At 36.4% G+C, this 26,915-nt stretch overlaps 1 protein-coding gene across 2 annotated transcripts in view; it reads right to left on the bottom strand.

The window, feature by feature from the left end:
* Positions 1-26,915, bottom strand: part of MAN1A1 (mannosidase alpha class 1A member 1) — a 156,212-nt gene that overhangs the window by 5,412 nt on the left and 123,885 nt on the right. For both annotated transcript variants that reach the window (XM_019740975.2, XM_074333505.1), the window contains 5 exons: positions 19,152-19,275; positions 17,060-17,153; positions 10,478-10,593; positions 5,618-5,837; positions 4,697-4,869 (listed from right to left, as the gene is read on the bottom strand). In XM_019740975.2, the coding sequence (XP_019596534.2) occupies positions 4,697-4,869; positions 5,618-5,837; positions 10,478-10,593; positions 17,060-17,153; positions 19,152-19,275 (727 nt within the window). The remainder of the gene's footprint in view (positions 1-4,696; positions 4,870-5,617; positions 5,838-10,477; positions 10,594-17,059; positions 17,154-19,151; positions 19,276-26,915) is intronic.

Below are 26,915 nucleotides of genomic sequence, written 5' to 3' on the forward strand. Positions count from 1 at the left end.
ACCTGGCAGTGTCCCTCTGCTCAATATGGGGGGTGTTGTGAGAATAAAACATGATGAAGACATACTTAACATAGTGACAGAGGTCTGTCAGAGGTTCAGAGAGGCCTAGCTACTTTTACTTTTTAAGGCTTTTGGTTGGGAAAAAAAAAAAAAAAGGAAAAATGCCAAAGAGGCATTTTAAACTTTAAAAAAACATAAAAAATCTTCACGTCAAGTCTAAATTTTAAGATGTTAGGAATGCAAAGCTGGGGCCAAGCAGCTCTCCTGGGCCCCCATTACAGGCCTTAGTTTTACAGAATCTCAGTAGTGGAAGGATCTATCTATGTAGCATAGTCTGGTCAGAACGTCATTTTACTACAGTCTGTTCTTGGAACTCAGCCTGTAGGCACAGGGACAACCTCGACTTTAGTAAACGCTTACATTAATAGTGACCCAATGTGACTGGAATGTGCTAATAACAGAGAAAAGAATAGGAGGATGTTTACAGTGACTGGAGCGCTACACAAAGGAGGAAAGACAAACCTGACTCCAAGTGACTGTACTTTTTGAGGGGGGAAAGAATAGAAGCAGCGTGACTTAAATCCTAAATCAGAAAGCATCACCGTGAGAATAGAAATGCATTCTCTTATCTACCAGATTAGATAAAGAGCTGACCCATGGAGATTTCCAAAAGTAGATCTCAGGGAACAATGCTAATAATAAGGTTAACTGATTGAGTTTGGTCTGGCCTCAAAGGTGGAAGGAACCAGGCAAAATGGTCGTATCAGAGTCTGAAACGGGTCAAGCCTGGCGAGGTAGAAGTAGGAGCTGGGGAGACAAGTCCTCTCTGAGAGCTAGAATGTCCACATGGAAAGGGTTAGATTTAGGGGACCAGAGAAAAATGTCTGTGCAAAAAAAGAAAAGAATATTCCTATGTGAGGCTTATCTGCCACTGTGGCCCAGTGGAGACACCATATAAATCTATACATACATACATTTATAGACATTATACAACCCATATTTACTTACATATATATGAATGTATATGTATAACATAGTATGAGCTTTAGCAGAATATTAATTACACATGTTAAACTGGGAGGAATTTAATAAAGTCCTTCATGGTATTATAGAGAAAAAGCAAAAGAATCTATCCAGGTAGATTTTTTTTTTTCTGTTGGGTAAATTCCCAAGTGCTTGGACACCTGTGATTGATGGATTACTGGTAACCTGTGGAGGAAGGCTCTAGTGCTGTATGCTGGATTATATACCTTCAGGTCTTGTTTGACATTGTTATTCAGAAATGTAGTTAAGACGTGGAAAGCAGGTTTATCAAGGGCATTAGTGAAAGAAAGCTGGGAAGGGAGTACGTGTTAGAAAATAGGAAGATGGCTGACTAGTACTTTAAAAACTGTAATTATGTGTGAATGCAAGCACAGAACAAAAGAGCTATCTCGACAGTAGCTAATGTAGTAGCTAACATCACTGACCATAAGTTCAGTGTAAGTAGGGGTTTTATAAATCTACTAAAAGAGTAAGTTGGACCACAGTCTGCGGGAAATAGCACTCAAAAGAGAGGTTCTTGAGTCACATTGCTCAAGCCTGAAAGACACAGCTGGAAACCATGCCATGAGGAGAAGGTGGAAGAAAAGGACAAATGAGGGAAGGAACAGTTGGCAGAATATGCTGTCTTCAGAAAACTGAGGAGATGAAATGCAGAAGAGAGAGGGGATTTTTTTCCAGTACCCCAGAGCACAGAAAACTGTAAATTCTGGTTATAAAAAAAGCACCTTTCTAACACTTTCAGCCATTAAAAATGGAATGAATTACTTTATTAGGAGTGTATCCTCTTTTGCTACAAAGTCCTTGAGTTGACGGGGAGTAGCCATCTGGCAAAGATATGGAGAAGAGTCTTTTCTTTCAGTGGGAGGCTGGATGAGGTGATTTTTAAGATCCTCTAAGTTTTAGTTTGCATTCCTTTGAAAACGGAGCATGAGACAAGGGTTGGATGCAAGAACTTTTTTGGGGAGGTGATATCAGGAAGTGAGTGCAGAGAGTGAAACAGAGAAGAGAGAGGAGCTGTGAAATATGTTGAGCAGGTTACAGGTGTGTGCAGTGAGGGCTCACTCCCACTGGAAAGCCTCTGACGAACTGTATAGAATGCATCTCAGAATTATTCTTTAAAGAAGGAAGAATTTACATTTCTGTTGTGCATTTCTAGCAAGTTACCAAACAGTGCTCATGTTGTTAGCCTGGGAACCACACTTAGAGGACCACTGGGATAGACCTATCAGACTAACTCTTCAGCTGGGGGTGGGATCAGTGTACTCTGAGTCACATGGGCTGCATGAAGGAGAAGTGAATGCCTGAAAATACCAGGGGAAGAGAGGAATGCATTTAGGGTAGACCATCAGCTGTTGTCCCCCAAACCAGAGCTCCTCAAACTTTAATGTGCATGAATCGCTTGAGGATTTTGGTAAAATGCAGATTCTGCTTCAGTGATGCTGAAGCTGGTGGTCCATGGACCCCACACTGATGGAGGAGGCACTACACCCCCCTTTCTTTGGTTCAGGCTTCCACTCCCCCACAGCTACATGCTACAGTAACTTCCTAACAGGGTTCCCTGTATCTCGATTGTGAATGGTCCAACTGGCCTCTTAGAGCAGTCCACAGCATTCCCTATCAACCACAGAATCCAGTCCAGACTCCTTGGCTTGGTATTCAATGCCCTTTGAACCTAGTCCCCGGTGTGAACCTTCAAGTCCAGTCAGAATCTCTGCACACGAAAACAAACAGACAGACAGACAGACAAACAAACAAACAAAACCGAAACAAAAAACAAAGAAGGAAGAATAGGACAGTCATCCATCAACTCCAAAACCTCAGTGGCTGAGGCCCCTGGGACTGTTAACTCTCCCACACTTCCCAGACCGCAGCCAGCTGCCTGGGAAGGAGCTGTGAGTCAGAACAGCTGAGAAGCACAGGCACTTGAATGATGCTGCCAGCATTTGAGGGCACTGCCCACTTCATCTGCAGCTGACACACAAGCAGAGGGGGCCAAGGGGATGTAACACAGGGGAAAAGAGTGCTGCCACACTGGCTAAGCCTATGATCTTTGTGCTTTAAAAAAGGCAGGAGCCCCCAGCATCCTCCTTCCCCACTATGTCTCAAGTTGTGGCAGAAGTTACTAATGGCAAAAACAGGATCCCTGTGTTATGATACAAGGAAACAATTTCACATCATATTCTACACTAAAAGTTGGCAATAGATAAAATTCCTAACACATAAAACCAACCTTATTACCCTATAAACAAACAAACTCCTCTGAAGAATCAAGCAAATCAAAGCTTCCTGCCCATATGGCAATAGGGATTTACTTACGTTCCATTTTTGATCAGTTCTCTCATACATTTTTCACATTTTAACATCTTTAATATTGGCATGTCATGATTTAATCAGTAGTGCACTTTCTTAGTGGTATATAAAATAATGGTGTTTTTAAAATTAATTATGGTGTTTTACATTTGATGAAATATGCTATTTCTGATATTTTACATTTAAACTGATATTTGGTATTAATTCCTTTGTTGGCCTACTGAAGACCAAAATAATTCCCTATCACCAAAGCTTAGATAAACTACAATTTTAATACATTTTGTCAGAGAATAAAACATAAATTTACAGAAATTGGAATTACCACTGACTAAACATAAACAGAAAAGTTTGCAAAAAAAAAAAAGATGCCTAAAGAATTGTTATTACTTAAAATGACTAATGACTAGTGATAAGACACACACTAAATGAAGAGGGTAATAAGCAAGATTCATCAACGGCTTCCTAAGATATTAAATTTTACACAAAGGCAATGTTCATCTTAGATTTTTCTGAGAGAAGTTATTCATAATGGATGGCTTTTAAAGACAGCTAACTTTCTAACAAAGAGGGCTAGAGAAGAAGAGAGTGTAATTAAAGTGGTTGCTTGTTCTTATCCCCTGAATTCCCTCCCACTCCTTTCAGAATAATAGCTCTTAAAATTAGACATTGTTTGATGCATATCCTGGAGGGTGCCTCCGCTGGCATCCAGCACACAATACATTAGTTTAGGAAAACCATATTCAGCAGGAAGAGACCCAAGAGGTGACAAAGATAATTAAAACAGCACACTAGCCAAATGGAAAGCTTACAGATATTCAGAGCAACCTGCTATTAGCGGAGGAATATTCTTGCACAAAGTACTTCATCTATAGGTTCTTTCTAAAACTTAGATCTATGTAGCTAATTTACTCTAAGTAAGAGCATTGTATTATCATTTCAATGCCCAAAGACTGATAGACAAAAACAGAACAAAACAAAAAACCTAGTGGTTTTTTGAAACAGACAATAGGCAGGGGTGACTACCCCCAAGTTGCCTGTAACCCTTTGTGGAATTAAGCGGTCATCACTTCTATAGTCATGGAAAATTAATTTTATAATATGCATTTCTAGCTATATTCTTCAATATCAAAGTAGGTATACATATATATCTCATTACATTAAGCAAAGCTGCAGCCAGAGATATAGGATGACTTAACTGAAAACACTCAGTCTTGAATGGAAAAAAGTCTGGTCAAAGTTTAAAAAATCACGGAAAAGTTGATATGCTAGATTTAGAGGTACCAATGAACATTCATTCCTGAGACATTTATCTATAAAAAACAAAGGCAAATTAAAACATCACCTCTACGGCTTCCCAGGCCCATTTCCTGTACTTTGGATCATGAGTCAGTCGCCACATGTACATGTAAGTCTCAACAACCTCTGGCCGTAGGATGTAGTATTTTTCATTTTGCCTCGTAGCAATGGCTTCAACACCACCATCGAATCTGAAAGCTTCTGGTCCCAGTTTCACAACTAAAGAATATGTAATGGGTGACAAAGGTTATTGTCCTGGACAATGGTTAGTATCTATAACTTAAATGGAATTAGAAAGTACTTTACAACATTCAAGAAAGATGCCAAATCATTTAAAGGAACAGTTACAAATATCATATAGTAAATAATATTCAATATACTTTTAAAATTTAAAAGATTCCAGTTTAGAAAATAGTGATGATTCTTTCTTTTCTTCCATTTAACCACCATTTATTAAGCACCCACCACGTAGGTACAAGGCCCCACAAAATACCTTATTAGCTAGCTAGAAAATTGGTGGTTGAGAATTTGAAGTCATTACATCATGAAAGGTTATTTAATCTTATTGCTTCCAACTTCTATTTTATAAGAAGGGAGCCAGACTCATAACCTATTTCACGGAGACACTGGGAAAATTAATAATAGTTTACAAAAATGTACTAAGTTTGTCTTGCACTGTTACCCAATGTTCTTTTACTTAAAGCAGGGTCACTATATTAGACTGGAGTAATCCTTTATGGCCTAGATTTTTATGTCTTGGCAAACTAACGGTAAATCCTTTTTTATGTACAAAAGCAACACCTCTTAAACTAAAAATATAAATGCCTTTAAGATATGATTAATATGGCCATTAAGTTTCATCAGGCACAGCGGATATTCTTCTGAAGGAAGCAACAAAAAAGTTCCTTACTGAATGAAATGAAAGCATGTAGGAATAGATTATCAAGGAAGAATAACATGAACTCACACGTGCGATTATAAGACTCATGACAGGTACGGGCAATCTCAGCCCCAAGTTGAAGGTAGTGCTGGGTCAGGCCTGCCGGAGCGTCATCTGCCCCCAGAGCAAACATGCCTCCAGCAAAGCAGGTCAGGTGGCCCATCTTGTGTTCCAGGAGGCCCCCTTTCCACTCGGCGATGTAAGTCAGTCCCCTACTAGACTTGCGGATCAAGTGAGTCTCAATTGCCTGAAAATAACACTTATTTTCAATATTCGCAATCTCTTCTCAAATTTACACTATCAACAACCCCCCAACATTTATTTTTAAAGGATAAAACATCTTTCACAATTTGAATTTGGTGTTACAAATCCAATTCAACCTGAAATTTTATGTTATTGCTTTCTGTATTTTTCCTCTAGTCTATGCCTCACTAGTGAGGTTAGTTAGAATTCATGTTCTTGGGCCAGCCCAGTGAGTTTTGCTTGGTTCCAAGACAAAACACCAGTAGTCCTCATACCCCCAAAGCTGTCCCCTTCTCAAAAATAGTATAGTGGTAACAGTTGATTTAGTGCATTTCCCTTTTCACAAATGGAGAAACCACACAAAGCACAGGCCCTACCATGGAGGAGGAACCGAACATGCTTGTATGTGAAATCAGGCTGGTGGTATTTACTCCTCCTTTCGTTCTCTTAGGTTTGGAGGGTAACAAAATAGTGGGAAAGAGGAACTGTTGCCAAATCAGATTGCTTTGGCTTCAAATTCCAGCTCTGATAAACTTTTTTGTTTTCTATCTGTGAACTCTACATGTAATTTGCTTACTGTGTTCCTAAATTTCAGTATCCTTATCCATAAAACAGGAATAGCAGTATCTGCTGAAAAAACTCTGCAACAGTTTGTTTATCCTGTGGTCAGTACTGTGACTAACACTTGATAAAGGTCATTGGCCACGTCACTCACTTCTCCATTGTGCTAACACTGAACTAAGTCCCCCAACACAAAAATTCTACAAAAAAGAACATTAGTATACAATGAATAAATATATTCAAAACACAATGTGATATATAGATGATGTATTACAGAATTGTACACCTGAAATCTATGCAACTTTACTAACAATTGTCAGCCCAATAAACTTAAATTAAAAAAATTAATTAATATCTGTACATTGGCAGAAAAGATAATGTTTACAAAAAATTATTTATAAAACACCTTTTATTTCTGCCCCAGGACTGTTGATATTCTTTTAAAGTGGAGAGATAAAATAAAATATGCCTTATATTTTAAAGCAAAAATGAAGTGTTTTTGGAGTTATTAATTTCCAATTACTGTAACAGGAAATGCTTCCATACCCCAATTACTTCATAGAAGGAAATGGGCTGTGACTGTCTATACCTGTTACACTATTATTAAAAAAGAGGTTTTTAGGAAGCACATTTGGGAATTGTAGCCACAGACAAAATTTGTGATAGAGAAGAATAAATGAAAATGAATACACAGGCAGATAAAACTTTCCCTACCTTTATTAGAAGTAAACAAATGAAACCAAGATGGTGATAAATAAAGAAACACACTGCTGTGCTCATTAATTGTGGTTAAGCTAATTTTATTGATGGTTTAGTCATTACATTAATATTTCATTCTAATTTAATGTGACTAAACATCTTAGCTATTTAGACTTCTCATAGCACAAATTGCAATAAAGTCCTTCAAGCAGATACTTGTTCATCACCCAAGAAATTATTCTTCCTACATGGCAAGAGCAATAGCTTTTGAGCATGGATCAAAGAAACATTATTACTCTGTTATGGATCCCGAATAAGTACTATGTTATTTTTGGCATGATTATGACCAAGTTGCCAACGCTCAAAATAAACTACAGCCAAGTTCCAAGACCACAAAGCGATGTTTATGTGGCAATGGGAAATTGTAAATAAACACAAAAGAAGCAAAAATTGTCTTAGCAGCTCTAAAAAAACTGTTGTGTCAATCCCACAGAGAATTGATTAAGAAAAAAAGAATATGGTATATTTTGTGATTTCACACTTCTATGTTTGAAAAAAATTAGTTTGATGAAACCTGTAGATTCCTAGTTGTCTAATACATCACCTGTCCAGGTACCACCATTCACTTCAATGCATGATGAGCATGCATCACTGTAGATAGAGTCTTAGAGTGGTTTCCACATAAGGCCATGATAAATAGTTAAAAGCTCAAAATATTTCATTATTAAAACAACCAAAGGAAACATACCACTCAGGGATTAAACACTTTCTAAAATCTACTTGGAGCTAAAACTGATGACCTATATCTCCAGTAACTCAGCTGTCCAGAACACTAACGTAAGGGATCATTTCTCTTGGATAACAACGATCTCTGGAAGTACAACTAGCACTTCCAGAAGAAGTGTTCCAAAGAAATGTTGCTGTATGGCTACTTCTCAACATCAGAAGTTTAATTGTTCTAGCTTTGCTTTCGAAGTTGAAAACACATAGACTGAAAATGTTTTTACTATTAAGAGAAACAGGAAACACTTTGACTTCATTTGTTCTTAATGGATTTTTCTGTCAATGGCTTGTCTAAATACAATATGTTAAAAGCTGTGTGGGTATAGTTCTAGAAACTGATTAAAAGTATTTCAAAGACTATTTTAAAGTTCCTCTTCCTGGAACATCAAGGTCTTAGGGGGCACTTTTAAGATTAGAATAATTAAAATATCTGTCAGGATAATAATTAAAAAAATGACATAATGGATATTATACAGTATGGAGAAGAATACCCAAGCTTAAAACCTGAAACTTCATAGGAATGAAGAAAAATAAACCTGGAAGAGGCCAGGTGGACCGTACCCTGGTAGGCTTTTAATGTTCATCACACGCCTTAATAAAAGCTGCACTAAATGAAGGCCAATGTTCTCACTAAGGTGTTCTGGTTCCTATATGTGAAATAGTAGAACTGTATCTGCCCTATTTAGTGAAGCTCCCTATTGATCTTGGACGGGAACCAATGTAATATTCAGTCTGGCCAAGCAAGTTTCATTTAAATTTAGATAAAGAAATCAGCTTATGTCAAAATCACCCAGATTTCTACTTAGGGAGACCAATTTCAGAACAATGGCTATATTACTGAGATTACAAATTTCCATTTTTCTTCCCTACGAATTACTGCTCTCAATTATAAAAAATTTCTAAGCAGTCAATAAAAAGGTCAACTTTTCTGATGATTTAGCCATAATCTGACATTATTTGAGATACCGTGTTTCCCCCAAAATAAGGCCTAGCTGGACCATCAACTGTAATGTGTCTTTTGGAGCAAAAACTAATATAAGACCCAGTCTTATTTTAATATAATATAAGACTGGGTCTCATATAATATAATATAATATAATATAATATAATATAATATAATATAATATAATATAATAAATTCCACGTCTTATATAATATAATAATAGTATATATAATATAATATAATATAATACTGGGTCTTATATTAATTTTTGCTCCAAAAGACACATTACAGCTGATGGTCCTGCTAGGACTTATTTTCGGGAAAACATGATACTTTGATAACAATAATTATTAAAAAATATGAGTTATATAAAATGCTTTTATAAATCATGAATGTACTTGATTCTGCTAAAATATTTGTTCCTGAAAAGTTGGGTACAAGTTCAAATACTTTATATAAAGTAATTTTCTTTTTTACTTTCAAATTTTATTTTTATTTTTGATTGAGGCTTAAATTTGATTGAGACTGTTTACTCTTACACTGGCCACCTCCTATAGACTTTGCTAAATAATTTCTAACTTGTCTTACTTACTGCCTGTAAAGAAATATTTACAAGTAGCACACACATTTTATTCACAAATAAATCCATAGTGGTAAGATAAAAAGGAACAGGTGTTGACACAAATTTTAGTTTGAATTTTGGTTCCACACTCACTCTCTCATTCGGTTCTCTTATCTGTAAAATCAGTGAATAATATCTAAGTTATTGTGAGGAAACAAACAAATACTTCATTTAAAGTATCCACCTAACGTACTACTTAGCACACAGTAGGCAATTCAACAAATATCTGTTCCCTCTTATTCCTCATCCATTATAAAGGACCATTGCAAATTATTAATAATCTCTTAAACATTAGTTTGGTTATTTCAGATTGTTATTTGAGAGTACTGTTCACATGTCTCTGGAGATAAGTTTACTCCAAATGGAGGTAGCCATGAGGATTGTTTGTAAACTTGCTCAATATTAACTTACTCAATTTTCAGAATACAAACTCAGGGCTTTTTCCTCTCCATAATTTTAACTGTGACTCTAAGCAGGGAACTCATACTAATTGAAGAAAAATACCTCTTTTCAGATATATGAATCTTTTTCAGATATGTGAATTTTTTTCACATATGTACATCTTAACTAGGTTTGAACCATGTAAAAAACTTAACTTGCCCTGTTAGAACTAAACACATTAAGTATGATTACTACTGTGTTTCCCTGAAAATAAGACCTAGCTGGACCATCAGCTCTAATGCGTCTTTTGGAGCAAAAATTAATAGAAGACCTGATATAGTATAATATAATATAATATAATTATTAATATAATATAATATAATATAATATAATATAATATAATATAATATAATATAATATAATACTGGGTCTTCTATTAATTTTTGCTCCAAAAGACGCATTAGAGCTGATGGTTCAGCTAGGTCTTATTTTCAAGGAAACATGGTATTGTTATAATTATATAGCAAATAGTGAACTCTCTAACTAGAAATAATTTGTAACCCACGCACACAGTATTTCATTTCTTTTCATTAAAGCTTGATTAATATGCAAGTTACAAGTTGAGTGACAAAGATGATTTAAATATTGGGTTTACCTGAACAGCATCAAAATACATCTTCTTAGCTTCTAGATCTGTCTTGTCAGACATTAACCATGCCTTTAGCAAATATTCATAAAAGCTGTCTCCAAGTCCTCCAACTGATACATGATCTGCAAGAAAGGGAAATGAATTTTAGAGTGATTCAGCCTTTAATTCAGATAATGCAGCAAAATCACATTAGCAACTAGGATGTAAAACCCTACGTCAACTGCAACTCACTATTACATTTAAATTCCAACAAATGTCTTGTTTTCAGAAAGATATTCTGAAATGAGCAGATGTGCTGTTAAGTAATGTGACATGCTCTAAATAATTACCAGGGTAGTTTTGTAAACATGAAGATAGAAACATATAATCCCCTCTAATTCAAAAAATCTGGTTCTTTAGTAAAAATACCAAATTAAAATGTTTCACAGTATATATTCAAATAAATTTGAATTGCTTTAGCTCTCAGTAATATAAACTATGTCAAAGCTATGAATATAAGCAAATCTTTTTAAAAAGTGGCTTCCAATAAAACAAGAAGTTCCTCAGCTTCTTGTGATTTATTATTATTATTATTATTATTACTATTATGATTAGATAGATTTTCTAGCATTATCAATCTGAAGGGTCAAAATCCTTGAGAGGTTGGGGCAGTAAGAAAGGAGATAGGGCAGGAGAAGTTTTTTTCCTTAATACTCCATTTCTACAATCTTCCTTCAGTGCCATTTATTATGCCTGATCCACTATATATTACCAACAATCTTGCAGCTTGTAGGGTAGGTATCCTCATTAAAAGAGAGAAAACTGAGGCTCAGAGAAGCTAAATGAGATCATGACCTTGGAAAGTACCATCGAACTCTGCCCACATGGGGTCTTAAATTTGGATCTACTTGCTTTCCCACCTATAACACTAAATGTATTCTTAAAGTATGTTTAGTTACAAAAACATATATAATCTGTTTGAAATACCATTTCTAGAGTTCATAGAGAACTTGAGCATTAATTTTGGAAAATTGCATTTTAAGTTTCATAGCTCAAAACTAATTTTATGCATCAATTTAAAAGAAAACAAAACCTTTATTTGTTGACTTTTACAAAAGTAAATCATTATTTACACAGCCATTAAGACAGTTTTCTCCTGATGCCTACCCAACAACTCCATTTGGAGGTCTGTATAGGGACCTAAAATTGAACAGGTTAAAACTGAATTCATTTTCTTTTTCTCCTCAACCTTATCCTTTGCTTTGGTCCTTATCTCACTAAGTGTCCCCATCATCCTCCCAACCACACAAGTCAGACATCAAAGTAATTCTTTACTTCTTCTCTCCCTCACTCCCATAGCCAACGAGTTAAGAAACGCTACTAATTTCACTTCCTATGCATCTCTGTAATGCATTCCACTCCTTTCACCAATACAATCCTGGCCCAAACTACCACTATCTCCTGCGTCTTAGTCTGCAATAGCCAATTAGCATGTAGCTATTTAAATTTCAGTTGATTAAAATAAAAACAAAATTCAGTTCCTCAGCCATACCAGTGCTCAATAGCTACATGTGGCCCTTGGTTACTGTACTTACTGGGCAGGGACGATATAGAACATTTCGTCATAACACAAAGTTCCAATGGCAGTGCCATTCCAACTTATTCCCCAAGTCAATGCCATATGAATTTAACATTTGAATCGGATCATCACTTACTTGAAGCCTTCCATGGACTCAAATCCTGGGTCTTTGGACACCTGGGAGGCCCTGCATGATCTAATGTCACCAGTCCTGGTCCACTTGCTCTCTGCCCTCTTGCTATATGGCCCTTCTTTTGGTTCCTTAAAACCATTAGGCTCCTTCTCAACTCAGAGATTCTAAAGGCATTATTCTCTCTGCCTGAAGTACACTCTCTGACTCTTTCCCCCTTTATTAAGTAATTCTTACTCATACTTTATACTTGGGATCAAATGTTGCTTCCTCAAAGAATTCCCCGACCGCCCAACAGGTTCCCTTGTTATATACTTTTTGATAGCACACTTGACATTTCATAAAATGGTAGAATGTTTTCTTTCTGTCTCTTCCACGAGATTGTCACCTAGGAGGGCTGGGAGCAGATCATTATGTTTCTCAGTACACATTAGCCCCTAGAAAGTATCTTGCACATAGTAGGTACTTAGTAAACAATTGATGAACAAAGCAAAATTCTTCTAAGTCAACCTTAATAAGGACCACACATACTCAAGCTAGATGCGCTATATCTTTTTAAGCTACATATGTGATTGTATTATTGCAGAAAGTCCAGAATTATAGTTTTAATTTTAATGTAAAATTAGTGTTTTTACACTTGTAAGACTGGTTCTTAAAATAGCAGTGTTTGAAGTGACCTTTACAGTTTCCTAAGTAAATCACCACAGAAACCTCTGACATTTACAAATTAAATAGACTAAGACCTATCTCATCAGTAATAAGCCCTGTTATTATAAACATGATTGCAGGAGACAAATCCAAGTGACGCATGGTAAAGCAAATCACTGTCCGGTTCCTGTCAAAATAACAAGGACTAAATGAAGTAATAGGAAATGATGACCACGATCCAGACAAGGCCTCTGGAGTTAAAGGCATGAGAGTTGAAACCTAACAGCCAGAAGCAGCTTCATTTCCTTCCCCCTGGGGTTATGATTCTATAATGGATGGAGGTGACTTTGGGCATTTGGTGATCTTTAGAAAACTAAAAAGGGCTACATATAACACATTTATTTTAATCAGTTTTGGTAAGTGCTAGTCAGTTTTCTATTTTTTTAATTTCCTGCCTATAAAATTTTCATATTTGGAAAGAATCAAAATAAAGGTACATAGAGGAGAAAGGAGAGAAAGTTCTTTTGATAATTTAGCATATTACTCACTAAGCTTCCCCTGTGTCTAGATGACAATTTGTATTGGCAACAGAGTCCTGTGTCAATATCTTAGTGGATGTAACAGAGAACATGCCTGATTTTATCAGGAGGAACAGACTGCCTACTTTTAGAAAGAACCTATGTGGTATTTTTATTCCCAAATGCTCTAAAGGTAATGTGTACAAATAGTCATTTAAATATTATGTTTTTCTCTAAAGGGGGTAATTTATCCTTTTCTTCCCAATCAAAATAGGTCCCATAAAATGATTCCTAAAACTTCAAGAGAGGAAAGAAAACAAAACAAAACAAAACAAAAAAACAAATTGCAAAAGAATCAAGACGACAAGGATTAAATACTCAATATATTCATTTTTTAACTTTGTAGACTACATCTAAATCTGAACTTCTTTCCTCAAAGCAATCCCTAATGATGCCAGTGACACTACAGGTATATTAGTGTTGTTATATTAATCAAAGAAGGGTGATAATTATTCTGTCTATAGACATCAAGCTCCCTAGGCGGCCTCAACAGTCACAAGATCTCTTTACAGTATCAGTGACCAGGACTGGAGGCTGCCTCCCAGCCAGAACTGAGGAGCAGGGGCAAACTGTTCAAAGAGAATAAATAGAACCATTATTAAAAGCAGAGGCAAAAAGATAGATTGGATACAGAGTGCATGCACATTCACAAAATTCAAGTAAGTAAACACCCACTAGGTGCAAGACACTGTGTGCTGGGTTAACAAATATGACTAAGAAAAAGTCACTGCCCTCAAAATGTTTGGATCTCTAGGTTGATGGGTATGTATATGAGTCATTAGGAAAAGGACTGTGATAGGAAAGTACCCAAAGTGCTGTGACAGGGGAGGAAGAAGGGGGTGAGTAGAGCAGGATTGGGTGCTAACAAATTCTAAGCCAGGTCTTGAAGAGACAGGCCTCTCACAGCTGGGCTTTGGCAGAGTCAGAAGATGGAAAAGAGCTGAGGAAACAGCACAAGGCCCACACCTGGATATACCCAAGCAGGCCTTGATTAAAGAATAACAATATAAAAGTGTCTTCCTTGTGGCTGGAACACAGGATGGGATGGGAGAGGAGAGGCATGGGACTCATCAACCCTGTTTGTTTTTCCATCAGGAAACTGATCCACAAAAAATCCAAACATAAAGGGCTCTTTGTACCAGGAAACATGGCCCCATACATAGCATGGGGCCCAGAAGGTGAAGCTGGGATGTTCCAGTGAAACTGACTTTTTGTCCCTCTTCATAGCGACTTCTAAACCCACAGGAAGAAAACAGCAAATCCTAGAGACTTTTCTAGAACTTTTAAATCTTTCATGAGAACTCTAAAAACACGCGTCCTTTCAGAGAATCATATTTAGTCATGTTGTCCTTAGAAAGCTACTTAAGTTCTGTTTTATCCCAAATACTCTAATGACCTTCAAAGATTTTATAGTCTCAGCACCTCTTTACACTTTTAAAAATGAATAAGCACCCCAAAAACTTGTTTATGTAATATCTATCAATATTTAACATATTGGAAATGAAAAAAGAATTTGTTTTAATTAATTTACTTAAAATAACAATAATGTACCTGTTATAAGTTTTTTTAATGTTATATTTTACAAAACACAAATATTGAGAAAACTGACACTATTTTACATTTTTGTAAACCTCTTTAATGATTGCTATACTAAAAGACAGCTGGATTTTCATATCTGCTCTACATTCAATCCATATTATGTTATTCTGGCTGAAATATATGAAGAAAATTTAGCCTCACAGAGTTATAGAGTTGGAAAAGGTATTTTAATAGTCTTTTCAGCTTATTGTGGATATTTTTCTTTGGTACTACCACAAAACTTGAGAAATAGTTTTTTTTTAAAGGTTAAAGTTTTTAAAAAGTTAATTGCAATGTGGAATCAGAAACCACATCAATGAATTTGTGTACTGTTACATTAAAATTCTTTGGTCTGTCTTGCATTTTGAATGGATTTTTTTCTCATACATGATTTAGTAACAGCAAGCATTGGTCATTTGGAAAATACTGGTTCACTGAATTATGCAGTTCCTCCAAATGTCGACACATTTTATTACACAGTATTGAAAAACCATATTTGTTAATATCACCACCAACCTCATCAGAAAAGTCTTTAAGTGCTGGTTAAAAGCAATGAGCTCATGGTGGTATATGCAAGGTTTCCAAAATTCTAATTTTCATGTAGAAGTTCAGATTTTATCATTGGCACAGATACTGTCAGCTTTCCATGAAGTGACAGTCTCATTTTCAAGAATATGTCTACGAACTACCCACCTCTGAATAACCAGTTTGCTTCAGTAGTTTTTTCAGGTAAAAATGGTGACTTATGAAACAATAAGTGGCTAGTTCAGCTCACAAGTCAGTCACACAAGCACTTTTCTATGAGGCAACCACTGTTTTTTATTATGCAGCAGAAGTGCTTTACATGTACTTTGCACTTAATCATACAGAGTATTAGAGAGCTGTGTATTCAGTGGCTGAGATTTACTAGAATCACTAATTTGTTTTTGCTTCATTAAGAACTTTTGTAAGTGAAACCGGCATTTATGTTTGTTTGTTACCTGCAGGGAAGACTGAGGATGTGACTGTTGGGACTATTTGGTACTGTTACCCACTGCTTTTGTAATGTAAGTGCAAATGTCAACACGGTAAAAAAGGCAGAAAGTCTTAGCATTATAAAAGTAGCTCTTCCCTTGGGGATCTCCTGAAAGGTCTCAGGGATGTCCAGTGATCTGCAGACCACACTTAGGTTGAGTGACAACCTTGATTATGGTCTTATGGTCTTAACAGCTAGGCCTTCCCTAGCCTTTACTAAAGCACAAACATAGATGTTAGCATAATTTTCCACACAATTACTCTTTAAGACAAGTAGTTCTAAAGGAACAGTGAGGCACAACCATCTAAGAATATGATATTTAAATATAGTGAAAACTACTCAAATTGGAGCAAAATTTTAAGGCATTTTAACACAGTCGGCACAGCTAGGCATCTCACTTAGTATTCTTCCCTTGCTCTCGGTTGCTGAACAATCTACCACCGTTTCTCCAAATCAGCTTGAGAACATTTCTTTCAACTACTCTCAATCTTTATACCCCTGGTCAACGTCTGTAAGGATCTCAAGTGAGGGTTCTGGCATAATACTTTCTCCTACCCTGAAGGTATCTCTACTGGCAAGTATCTCTATCTGCCTGCTTAAAATTAAGTAAACACCCTGTGTGCTCTTTCAATTTCCCAACCCTTAAAGATTCAGGCTCCTCTCTCATCTTGTAGCTAGCAGAAAGAAAATGTTATGAAGTAGAATGACCTAATTACTCTGTATAAAACCCTGATCATCATTAACACAACGGAACAATTTTCCCTTCCACCCACATGACCAGCTTGTTACAGGCTGACATCCCCACACTACCCTGACTAGATATTTATTCCCTTTCAGATTAATAGCTTTAAATGTACTTACATGTTATGCTCACAGTTATGCATGAAAAGTAAACACTCTAGTTCCCTGGTAACACAGTCTGTCTTATGACAGAAACCTATTTATTAAAGAAACCGTGCCTTCTTTCCGCTTTTCTAAACATTTCCCCAAAAGATTGTGCCTTTTTTCCTGCTTCTTCTCTGTTACTAGAACAACACAGCACACCATAAAGCGCTAAGACAATGCTAATCTTTTGACTTACATTGACCCCACTGTCCACTGCTGGGATTCAGATAGTTAGGATAAAGGCCTTGTGGTTTTTCCAGGTTGTTCAGTACTGTTCGAATATTCATTACCTACAAAAGAAAATAAAAGGTTACTACGGAAATCTAAAATACAATTTTCATGCCATTCTTCTCTTTTTCTTGATTAAATTTTTCCCTGTTTGAAAAAAAAGTTGTGTTAAATAATGCAGAATTAGAACAAAGATAGTGGTCACCAGCTTACAAAAATAATAGGTAGTAAGTAAACAGAGTCACGCTGACCTACAATATGCCATACAAGAAACATATTCATAGATAAACAAAGTCATTACCCTCTTGGAATCTGCATTCCAGTGGGATGAAACAGATAACAAACAAAGTAATATAATACTTGCAATGTAAGTACTATAACATATGGTCATAAATGCTCTGAAAAAAATATAAGAGGATCATGGGACACAGAGTGATGTGAGGTGGCGAGGCTGTACTGTGTTTCTCGGGGTGGTGTGGGGAGGCTGATGGGAGAATGTTTGAGCAGAAATTTAAAGACACGAAGGAGCAAGTCATGCAGAAAACGGGAGGAAGAGCAACCTTGGCAGAGAGTAAGTACAAAAGCCCTATACAGAGAGGGGGTTTGGCATGGCCACTGAGGCTGGAGGACAGAAGCAAAGGAGGGAATGTTGGGGGGCAGAAGAAATAGGTAGCAAGGCGGTCATGCAGGCTTCACAGGCCATGAAGGCTTATTTTATTCTGAGTGTGATGGGAAGCCAATGAAGACTTGCGTTTTTACAGGATTGGTGTGACTAGGGTGCAAGAAAGAACGTGGTCATTAGGAGGCTACTGCAGAGTCCAGGTGAGAGATGATGGAAGCATGGACCAGGGTGGCAGCAGAGGTAACAGGACAGAGCCCAAGGATTTCTTGATGGATTGGACTTGAAGTTTACCAGAAAGAGAGAAACCAGGATAACCTCAAGAGTTTTGGTCTGAGCCACCGGGTAAACTGAGGTGCCAGGTACCAAGATAGCAAAGGCTGGAGTAGAAGCAGGTCTGGAGGTCGAGTCTGAGACATTTTAAGTGGGAATTGTCTATTAGACCTTTTACATGGAAATGTTAAACAGACACTTGGGTATAGAGTCTGGAGTTCAGGGGACAGGTTGGGACTGGAATGATAAGTTTGGAGTCAACAGCACATAGATAGTATGTACAGCCATGAGATTAGACGAACTCATGTAGGGAGTGATCATACAAGGAAGAGGCTCAGGACCGAGTCTGGACGATTTCCAACATTTAGACATTGGGGTACTGAGGAGGATCCCAGAAAGGAGACTGAGAAGGAGCACCCAGGAAAAAAGGAAGCAAACCCAGGGGGTTTCCTGCGCCTGCTGCCAAAGGCAGAGAATGTCTCATGGAGAAGGAAGTGACGGAGTGAGTCAAGTGCCGAGAGTGCAAGGAGGACAGGAGTGAGAATGATGACTGGACTTGGCAATGTGCTCACTGGTTACCGTAACAGGTATGGCTAAGACAGAAGCCTGACTGGCAAGTGTTCAAGGGAGGAGGAGACGGGAAGAGAAGGTAATAAACACAGATACCTCTTCCAAGGAATTTTGCCATAAAGAGGAGCTGAGAAGTGGGTTGAAAGCTAAGGGCAGAGTGGTGGGGTGAAGATGAATTTATCCAAATATCTATGGGTTTGTTTCTTGAAAATCAGAAATCTATTCAATTTCTACCTTGCATTTATGTAATACTTTTTGTTTAAAAAGTCTTTCACATACTTAGTTCATATAGTCCCTACAACACCATATATTTTTTAGATATGAAAAAAAAAAATGAGAGCGGTAACGTGACTCAACTGAGGTGCAGAGAATTGGCTGTTCAAGCCAGGCCCTCTCACACCGAGTCAGAATGGTGCCACGAAAAGAGCATGAGTTCACAGTTTGCTTAAATGAAATGCTGCACATAACAAAACTTCATAAAGAGCTATAGTAAACTTGGTTATTCTTTTCCACATTCAGTATTACTAAATCTCCCAGGAGAGGATTTTGTTTTTCACAAGCACTACTTTGCAGTGCAAGGCGTAGTGGAGAATCTCACCTTTTCAGCAAAGATGGGGTTTCCTGATAAGTGGCTCAAGTGTATAAACTCCAAATGCAAAGTTCCAAATTCTGCCAAAATACTGCTGCCTCCTGAGGCCCAGGGCCAGTTCCTTCCAATCCCACTAAAGAAGAGAAGAGATTGAAGAGTTATGAATCAGACTAATTCCATTTTTTTGTTTGTTTTGTTGTGCAGCTCTAAATAGTAGAAGTGAAAGAGACAACTTTTGAATCATGGCTTCCCAGCTAATAGTTCACTCTGGATATTTTAAAATATCCTGCATTGTTGTCTTAGACTGGTTACTGGTTTCAGGCTTTGACTCCTATCTCAGAATTGAAAATTAGTGTTGATTTAAGCCACAAAGAAGTTGCTATGTGCTTGCTGTTGATGAACAGACAAATATTTTGGAAGGTACACGTGCTGTATAGAGATGTACACACATTCCAAGTAGAATACAAAACAAAATCAGACCAAAACACACCCACCATGTCCCCAAGTCCCACCTAAAGCACTTGTACATTTGAATTAATTTTGGCCTGAGCTTACATGGAATGTTACAGACATTCACATTCTATACAAAATTTGTCTTGGCTATTGGATAATGTCAAAGATTATTTGGTAATATGCTGATGCCACACCCTCCCCAAGCTTCCATTTACTGGACTTTGCAGACTGAGTATTTATAAGGCATTCACTCATTCCCTGATATATTTAATGTATGCTCAAAAATGTCAACAAAATTATGTAACTCAAGTTTGAAAGGGGTCAAAGGCAGGAGCTTCAAAAATTATTGCCTCATGGCTCATCTTGGAGAAATGCTTTTTAAAAAAGAGTTAGTCCTTAACACACACACATACTCACACACACACACATGCACAGAAATACACAAAAAGGGGCTCTTGGAACATGGTCATACTCTTGGGTACAGTTTATTTCTGGAAAGCCACTTAAAATGTCAAGACATATATGATCATTCAAATGAAAAATAAAGTCAATGATTCTCCTGACCAATAAATCCCCTTGCAGGAAGCTGAAAACTCTCATTTTGGTTTTAGTGCAGATGCACATTTATCATATGCCTACTATTTTCCAGGGACTACTCATGATCCTGGGTTACAAGATGGTTTTGATGAATAAATCATTCTTTTCACAAAGACTTTGTAGCGTAAAGGGAGAGAAAGAACTAAGCATAAATAATTCCAATTGAACACGGGTAAATGTCAAGATAGAGGTGTGAAGAGTTCTCTGAGCACCAACAGCCAGGACATGCAATCCAACATGGTGGAGATCACAGAAGGCTTCTTCAAGGAGGAGAGACCTGAGTTGAAGGACAAATAAGAAGTAGTGAGGATAGACTGGCGAGAGAGAGAATCCGAACCTGGAGAAACACGTGGCAGAAGGGCTAGCCGGGAACTGGAGGGAGCTCCTGGTACTGGCGAGTGGAGGGCAGGAAGGGAAGGTGGCAGGAGACAAGCCTGTACATAAAGTTCAGTTGAGGCCAAAGAGACTTGGGACATCTCACTTTCCTCTCTTTTCAAGTTGGCTCCATTTAAGTACTGCTTTTGGTGTTCCCTACATTTCCTAACCACCTCTGTTTTCTGCCTTATATCATTCACAGCTCCGGGTAAACCCCTTCAGTTCCGTCACTGCCTCTGCTTCAGGGCTGCTGAGAAAAGCGGAAGAAATGGAAAACAATGAGGACACTGGTACCTCACCTCTAAGCTGACCTCACTCTTATTCCTGATTTATTTCTAGAGTAAAATCCAGATGTTGTTTCAAAACATTGATTTACAGTAAACAAAATAAAAGTAAGCAAAAATAGAAGAAATATATGAAAATCATATATTCATTCATTTTAGGAAACACCTGATAGTTATTAAGTTCTGAGAATGTGAGTCAGTTTTTATTTTCATGTTTGGCTTAGATAAAAGGAATATCCATTCATCCAAATAGGAAGAACAGCTACTTTCAAATTTTATTAAGATATGGCAAATATACCTAGTAACTGCTCATTCATTGCTGCCATGATATATTATTTTTTATATTTCTACCATTCCATCACTGACCGAAGTCAATATTAAGCAAAATTACAAATTTCTGTGTTTTAGAGAAACTATTAAACACAAAACTGCAACATATGGCAATGTCAGGGTAAGAGGGAATGATGACTTCATCCTGAAGAGGGAAGAGGACACTTGCTGAGGGACCCAGCTCCATTCCCACATTTTCAGGGACTGTTTCTTTTCAGCTCAGGGTATTAGAAGGTATGGTGGCACAGTCAAATGGGAAACATAAGCAGTGTATAGGTACTAAACTAAAATTCAAATTACTTTTGTATCTAGGCATTTATTCCCTGCTATTAACGTGGTTAATCAAGAGGAAACCAGAGATATACTGAAAAGTTTTTTATAACGTTTAAGAAAATTAAGATTTAAAAGGGATATATATATATATATATATATATATATAATTATATATATTATATTATATATAATATATATTATATTATGTATATTATATATTCTTTCTCCTTCTTTGCAAACATTCGTATCAAAAGCAAAACAGCCTTCTTTTCTATCACCGTTCAATTACATAGAGAGCAAGAACATTAAAAGCACTGGCAAAGGATGTGTCATGTGAACAGAAAGAAAGCTGGGTTTAGAGTACATGGTATATTTTTGTGAAAGGATAGCTTTGGTTACCATTTTTTCAACCTACAGAATTAATGTATTTCAATAAAATTATCAATGAAAGATCAATGGTTGCATTGGTTAGGAAAGGGTTTCAAGAAATCAGAGAGGGCATCATTATAACTAGATATTAAATAAGGTCACTTGCCTTTTCTTAGGTAAAGGTTTAAAGTCTTGAAGTTTGGCTTAGGGGAGAAATGGGACACAGACCACAGGCCATCAGAGCTAAATTATGTGTGTGTCAGGGAAATGGCTACTTGCACAGCCCCCGGGCACAGAGTCAGAACCAAGTTCTGGTCACTCCCAGAATGAGTTCCAGGATCTTTTTTTTTTTTTTGTCTCTAAGTTCTATGAGTCTACTGAGGAATCTATATATTTGTGTGTCTCTAAAATCTACAATGATATATGGTCAGTGGGCATTTGACACCAAAATGGTGTGGTTGTGATAAAGGGAAATGAGTATGAGAGTTTTGTTCCATTGGTCTGGGGGTTAGGGTACCCTACACATCTCATAATGCTAAAGGTTAAGCTTTCTAGACCTCTGGCTTAAAATGAACCTCATCTGAGGGAGTAAGGCATTTAAAATGTATTTCACTTCAGTTCCGTTACCACAGTATTTTAAAGGCAGTTATGGTGTTCTTTATCTATGTTATAAACACTAGTAATATTTTAGAAACATATTTTAAAGATAAAATAATTTTCAGTTTGTGCTCAGAACCTATTAGTTCCATAAGGCGGCCATGAAAAGAGAATATTTAAATATTCCCAATTTTGTTATAATGGCTGCATTTTAAGCCAAAACCATGAGTCAGCATATGGAAATGTATATACAAAAAGGCAATTAATGTGATTTGGGGACCTGTCAAGTGTTTGGTTCAAGGAATCCTGGAACAGAACTTCAAACTTTTGTATTACTCTCATTTCTTTCTGTTTCCTCCAATCTCCAGTTCTTCCATTTTAAATTGGAATATCACTTAATATCCTGTTGACCCATGAACAACATGGGTTTGAAGTTCACGGGCTCACTTACATGCAGATTGTTTTCAATAAATACTATAGTTTTCTCTTCCTTATGATTTTCTTAATATTTTCTTTTCTTCTAGCTTACTTTATTGTAAGAATACAGCATGTAATACATATACAAATATGTGTTAGTCGATTACTTATGTTATCAGTAAGGCTTCCAGTCAACAGTAGGCTATTAGTATTTAAGGTTCTGGGGAGTCAAAAGTTATACACGGATATTCAACTGTGTGGGGGGTTAGTGCCCCTAATCCCATGTTGTTCAAGGTTCAAAGATACACGTTTCAATTTTTTACTTAATTTAAATTTTCAGTAGTTTACAGGTTAGACTATATTTGTATTTCTTTGAAAATAAAACATTAAAACAAAAATTAACTGACTTTGGCAATTGCAATTAGAAACATGTCTTTAAAAAATTGAGTCACTATGATTCTTTTGAAAATGTAGAATACTATTTTGTTGCTCTAGAGACACTAGTTTGAATGTAGTTTATTTTCAGTGGCAATATGCTTCCTCACGCTACTATACTCAAAAGCAAGAGGGTATAATTACTTACTGATCTCATATAAAGCAACGGGCATTATATGTTTTTCCTTCTCTCTCCTGGGAATGGTTAATAGCACCAGGAGAAAGGAACTGCAGTACTAATGACACTATTCTACTCACGTCTGAATCCCTTTGGAGAGCTGCTAATTCTTTTCCTAGAGCTTGTAATGAATCATGTAGCTGGATGGTTGTTCTAGATTGATGGTATATCCCTTCAAAATAATTATAAATTGAGGTACCTAAAGTTATATGTAATAGTGATTGTCCAGATAGAATTTGGATCATTAACAAATACATTTGACTACTTAGTATAATCAAATGCAACAAAGAATTTACAGAATTAGAAATAATCGTAAAAAAAATCCACCAGATGAGTATATAAACAAAGCATTAGTTATAAAATATCAATTAGTTATGACTCTCAATTTACTTTTCATTGCTGCTTGCTAGTCCATGTAAAATGGGAAACAGATCAATAAAATTTTTTCTTGAGGATTCATGCCTGGATAATTTCTGATTAGCTTATCAGTAAACAAATTCCCATCAAGTTCATAGTGCAGAATATAGGTTACTACTTGGGGGCAGTGGAGTTAACATGTTTTAGAAGAAAAAAATTCCCCATATTCTGTATATTATGGTAAAGCTTTACTTATGTATGCAAATGGAGAGGCACACGGGGATATTTAATTCAAAGAGCAGATAATCCAATATTATTCCTTTTGGATTTTAGCACAAATTGAAAAAGACTAATTAGAAAGTTCATGAATGATTATTTCATTTAACTGTATTCCCAAAGCTAATTGATTTTGAGATTAAGAATTTCATCTTCACTTACTACAAATGCCTCCTTCCTGAAAAGGTTCACACAGTGCCATTCTTTCAGGTTTGCGTCTAAAAGCTAACTAAGAGTTGGACCAAATTTCCAGGGACTGGCATTCTAAAACTAGTCAAGATTCTACTGTATCTCAACCATAGAAAATTCACCTGGGGGTCTACTTTCCCAAGGGTTATCGGCAGGGAATAAATGGCTAATAAAGGGCAGCCATTTGACTAAATTAATTCATAACATACAACTTTACTGCTTTTGAACAGCAGCATGTGTGTTAAATCTCCAAAGAATTTCCACATTTAATTTTTCAACCAATGGTCAAAATAATGTTTTAAAAGTAGCCACATCTTGCTTCATATTATAGGTAGTTATTTTACACAGAATTTGAAATAGAATATTTATTATTTTAGTTTATTCTCACCCTCAATACTGCTGTCTTTGTTTTTGACTATCGAGGATTGGAGGAGAGGCTGGGGATTATAAAGACTGAGACAGTGAGAAGCCCTCTCTAATTCCGCAAGTAACCTGCTCCTGAGGTCCAAGGATGCCAAAATTCTGTTTCTTAGTTGTTCTTTGGGTAAGATCTCCTTGCCTACCACTATCAACAGACTGCAAGGAAGCTAAATAGTTTCTCCCCAATTATTAAGCAACTTGGGTTATCCTATCTTTAGGCTTGGAGAAAGGCTCACAGTACTGATGAGGAAGCATTTCAGTACACTTAGGGTGTGTGGATATACACACACGTTTACTTTATTGTACTTCAAAAACTAAAGGAATCATAGTCTACATGTTGTTTTAAATAAAGATTTAAATATACATTTTCATGGTTATTTCCCTTGTGAATCAATGTATATCATCATTGCTGTTGAGTGCAAAGTATCTGATTGGATAAATTCTAATTTATTGAAATATACATAGCCTTACTGATGAACACTGCAACTAATTTATTGTCCTTTTTTTTTTTTTGCTGCTATAAACAATTTAGCGGTATGTCTAGTTCTTTTTTTTTTTGAAACTAACATATTCACACAAAAAATGTCCACATAGATTCCAGCTGGTAGCTGTCAGTTTAATTGTCTAAACTGATAATGAGGATAGATTTGGGAATGTGTATTGAAGGCATAAACGTCCACTGTGTAGAGAGTTATTTCTCTTTACAGGGCGGGCCTGTTGTATCCCACCACATTTGGTAGCCTCTAGAACTCTTGGGTTATCTCAAATCCATCTGCTGTAAATCATTGCATCAAGTCCTTTAAAACTGAGGAGGGGAGAGCTATAGACAAGCATTTTTATCCAGACACTTTTCTAAAAAACCTCAGGATGGAATAGAAGCAAAGTATACTCCATCTTCAGAAATGGTAATTCACTAATATTAGTTCGATAGACATCCCCTTCCTTTGGTTTTAGGATTTATATACAATTGTTCCATTGTAAGAGTTTAACAAATATCATAATTCCAAGACATTACTTGATATCCAAGACTATAGTGAAATCTGGCTGTTTATTCATCTCTTTGTCTGCCTTTCATTCTATGGGTCAGTAAATAAACTATGGATCAAGCTAAATTAATTAGTACTACAGAACACAGGCTTTTGATTATCTAAATTCTGTTATACAATCTCTCCATAACCAGAATGTCCATGCTTGCTCTCCTATACTAGACTCTAAGATCCTCAGGGACAGTGAATCTGTTTTATGTACCTGTGTAATCCCTAAGTCCAGGGCAGTGCCAAAACAGAGAGGTGTTCAATACATGTTTCATTCAATAAAATTAAAAAAATACATAATGAAAGGATTGTTACTGGTTTCCACCCCTAACTTATGTCTAAATAATATAATCCTATATTAGTGTCACCATGTAGCCCTGTTATAGCCAATTTAAGAAAAACATCCTTTCTAGGCTGATCATGTCGGTTACTATCACAAACTTGAAGTGGTCTGAAGTTGTGATTACTAAGAGTTGAGATATAGTGAAATGGGGAAAATAAGGGCAGGATGGTAAGTTTTTATGAAGGCTAAGTTTTATTCAATTTAAATGATTGTGTTTTGTTGTGAATCTATGTCCTTCCTATTTTGGGGCTGTTTAGCCTATTTTTTTCTTTTAAGATGAAATAATGATAGTGGGTAGTTTTTCTTTTTTGGTGTCCTTTCTTGATGAGATAAAAACATTGGAAACTGAGGCCAGCCTCTCAGTAATTGGGGAAATATTACTTGGGCCATGAAAGCTAAAAGTCTGGCACTGTTGATCTTAAGATGCTGCAGCTATGGAGCAATTGCTATTGGAAAGAACATCTCACTATCAGTTATGCCATAACTAATGTTAGTTTTTGGCAGAAATTCTAAGGTATATAAAAAAAAGATAATATTAAATGAATTTTTTGAACACGTTAAAAAGTGAGCATTTTGCAGGTTATCTTGCCAAACTCAGCAAGCAAGATTGAGGCAGTCAGTTGACTATAATTTATTGAGTGCTTACTATGTGTCAGGTACTATGCAATGCCGCCATCAAACACTATAGGAAACCTGTTAAGGTTTTTTTTAATGGTCAAGATAGCCTGATCTAAAATTTTAGAGCTTTGGGGTATCAATTGAAACTCAATTAAATTTTTGTTCAGGCACTTAAGTAGAGGTAAAACAGTTTTTGGAGAACCATTTCTGTTCTTCCTATGGGCTTTC

This window comes from Rhinolophus sinicus, linkage group LG05, assembly GCF_036562045.2.
Source record: "Rhinolophus sinicus isolate RSC01 linkage group LG05, ASM3656204v1, whole genome shotgun sequence".
Lineage (NCBI taxonomy): Eukaryota > Metazoa > Chordata > Mammalia > Chiroptera > Rhinolophidae > Rhinolophus > Rhinolophus sinicus.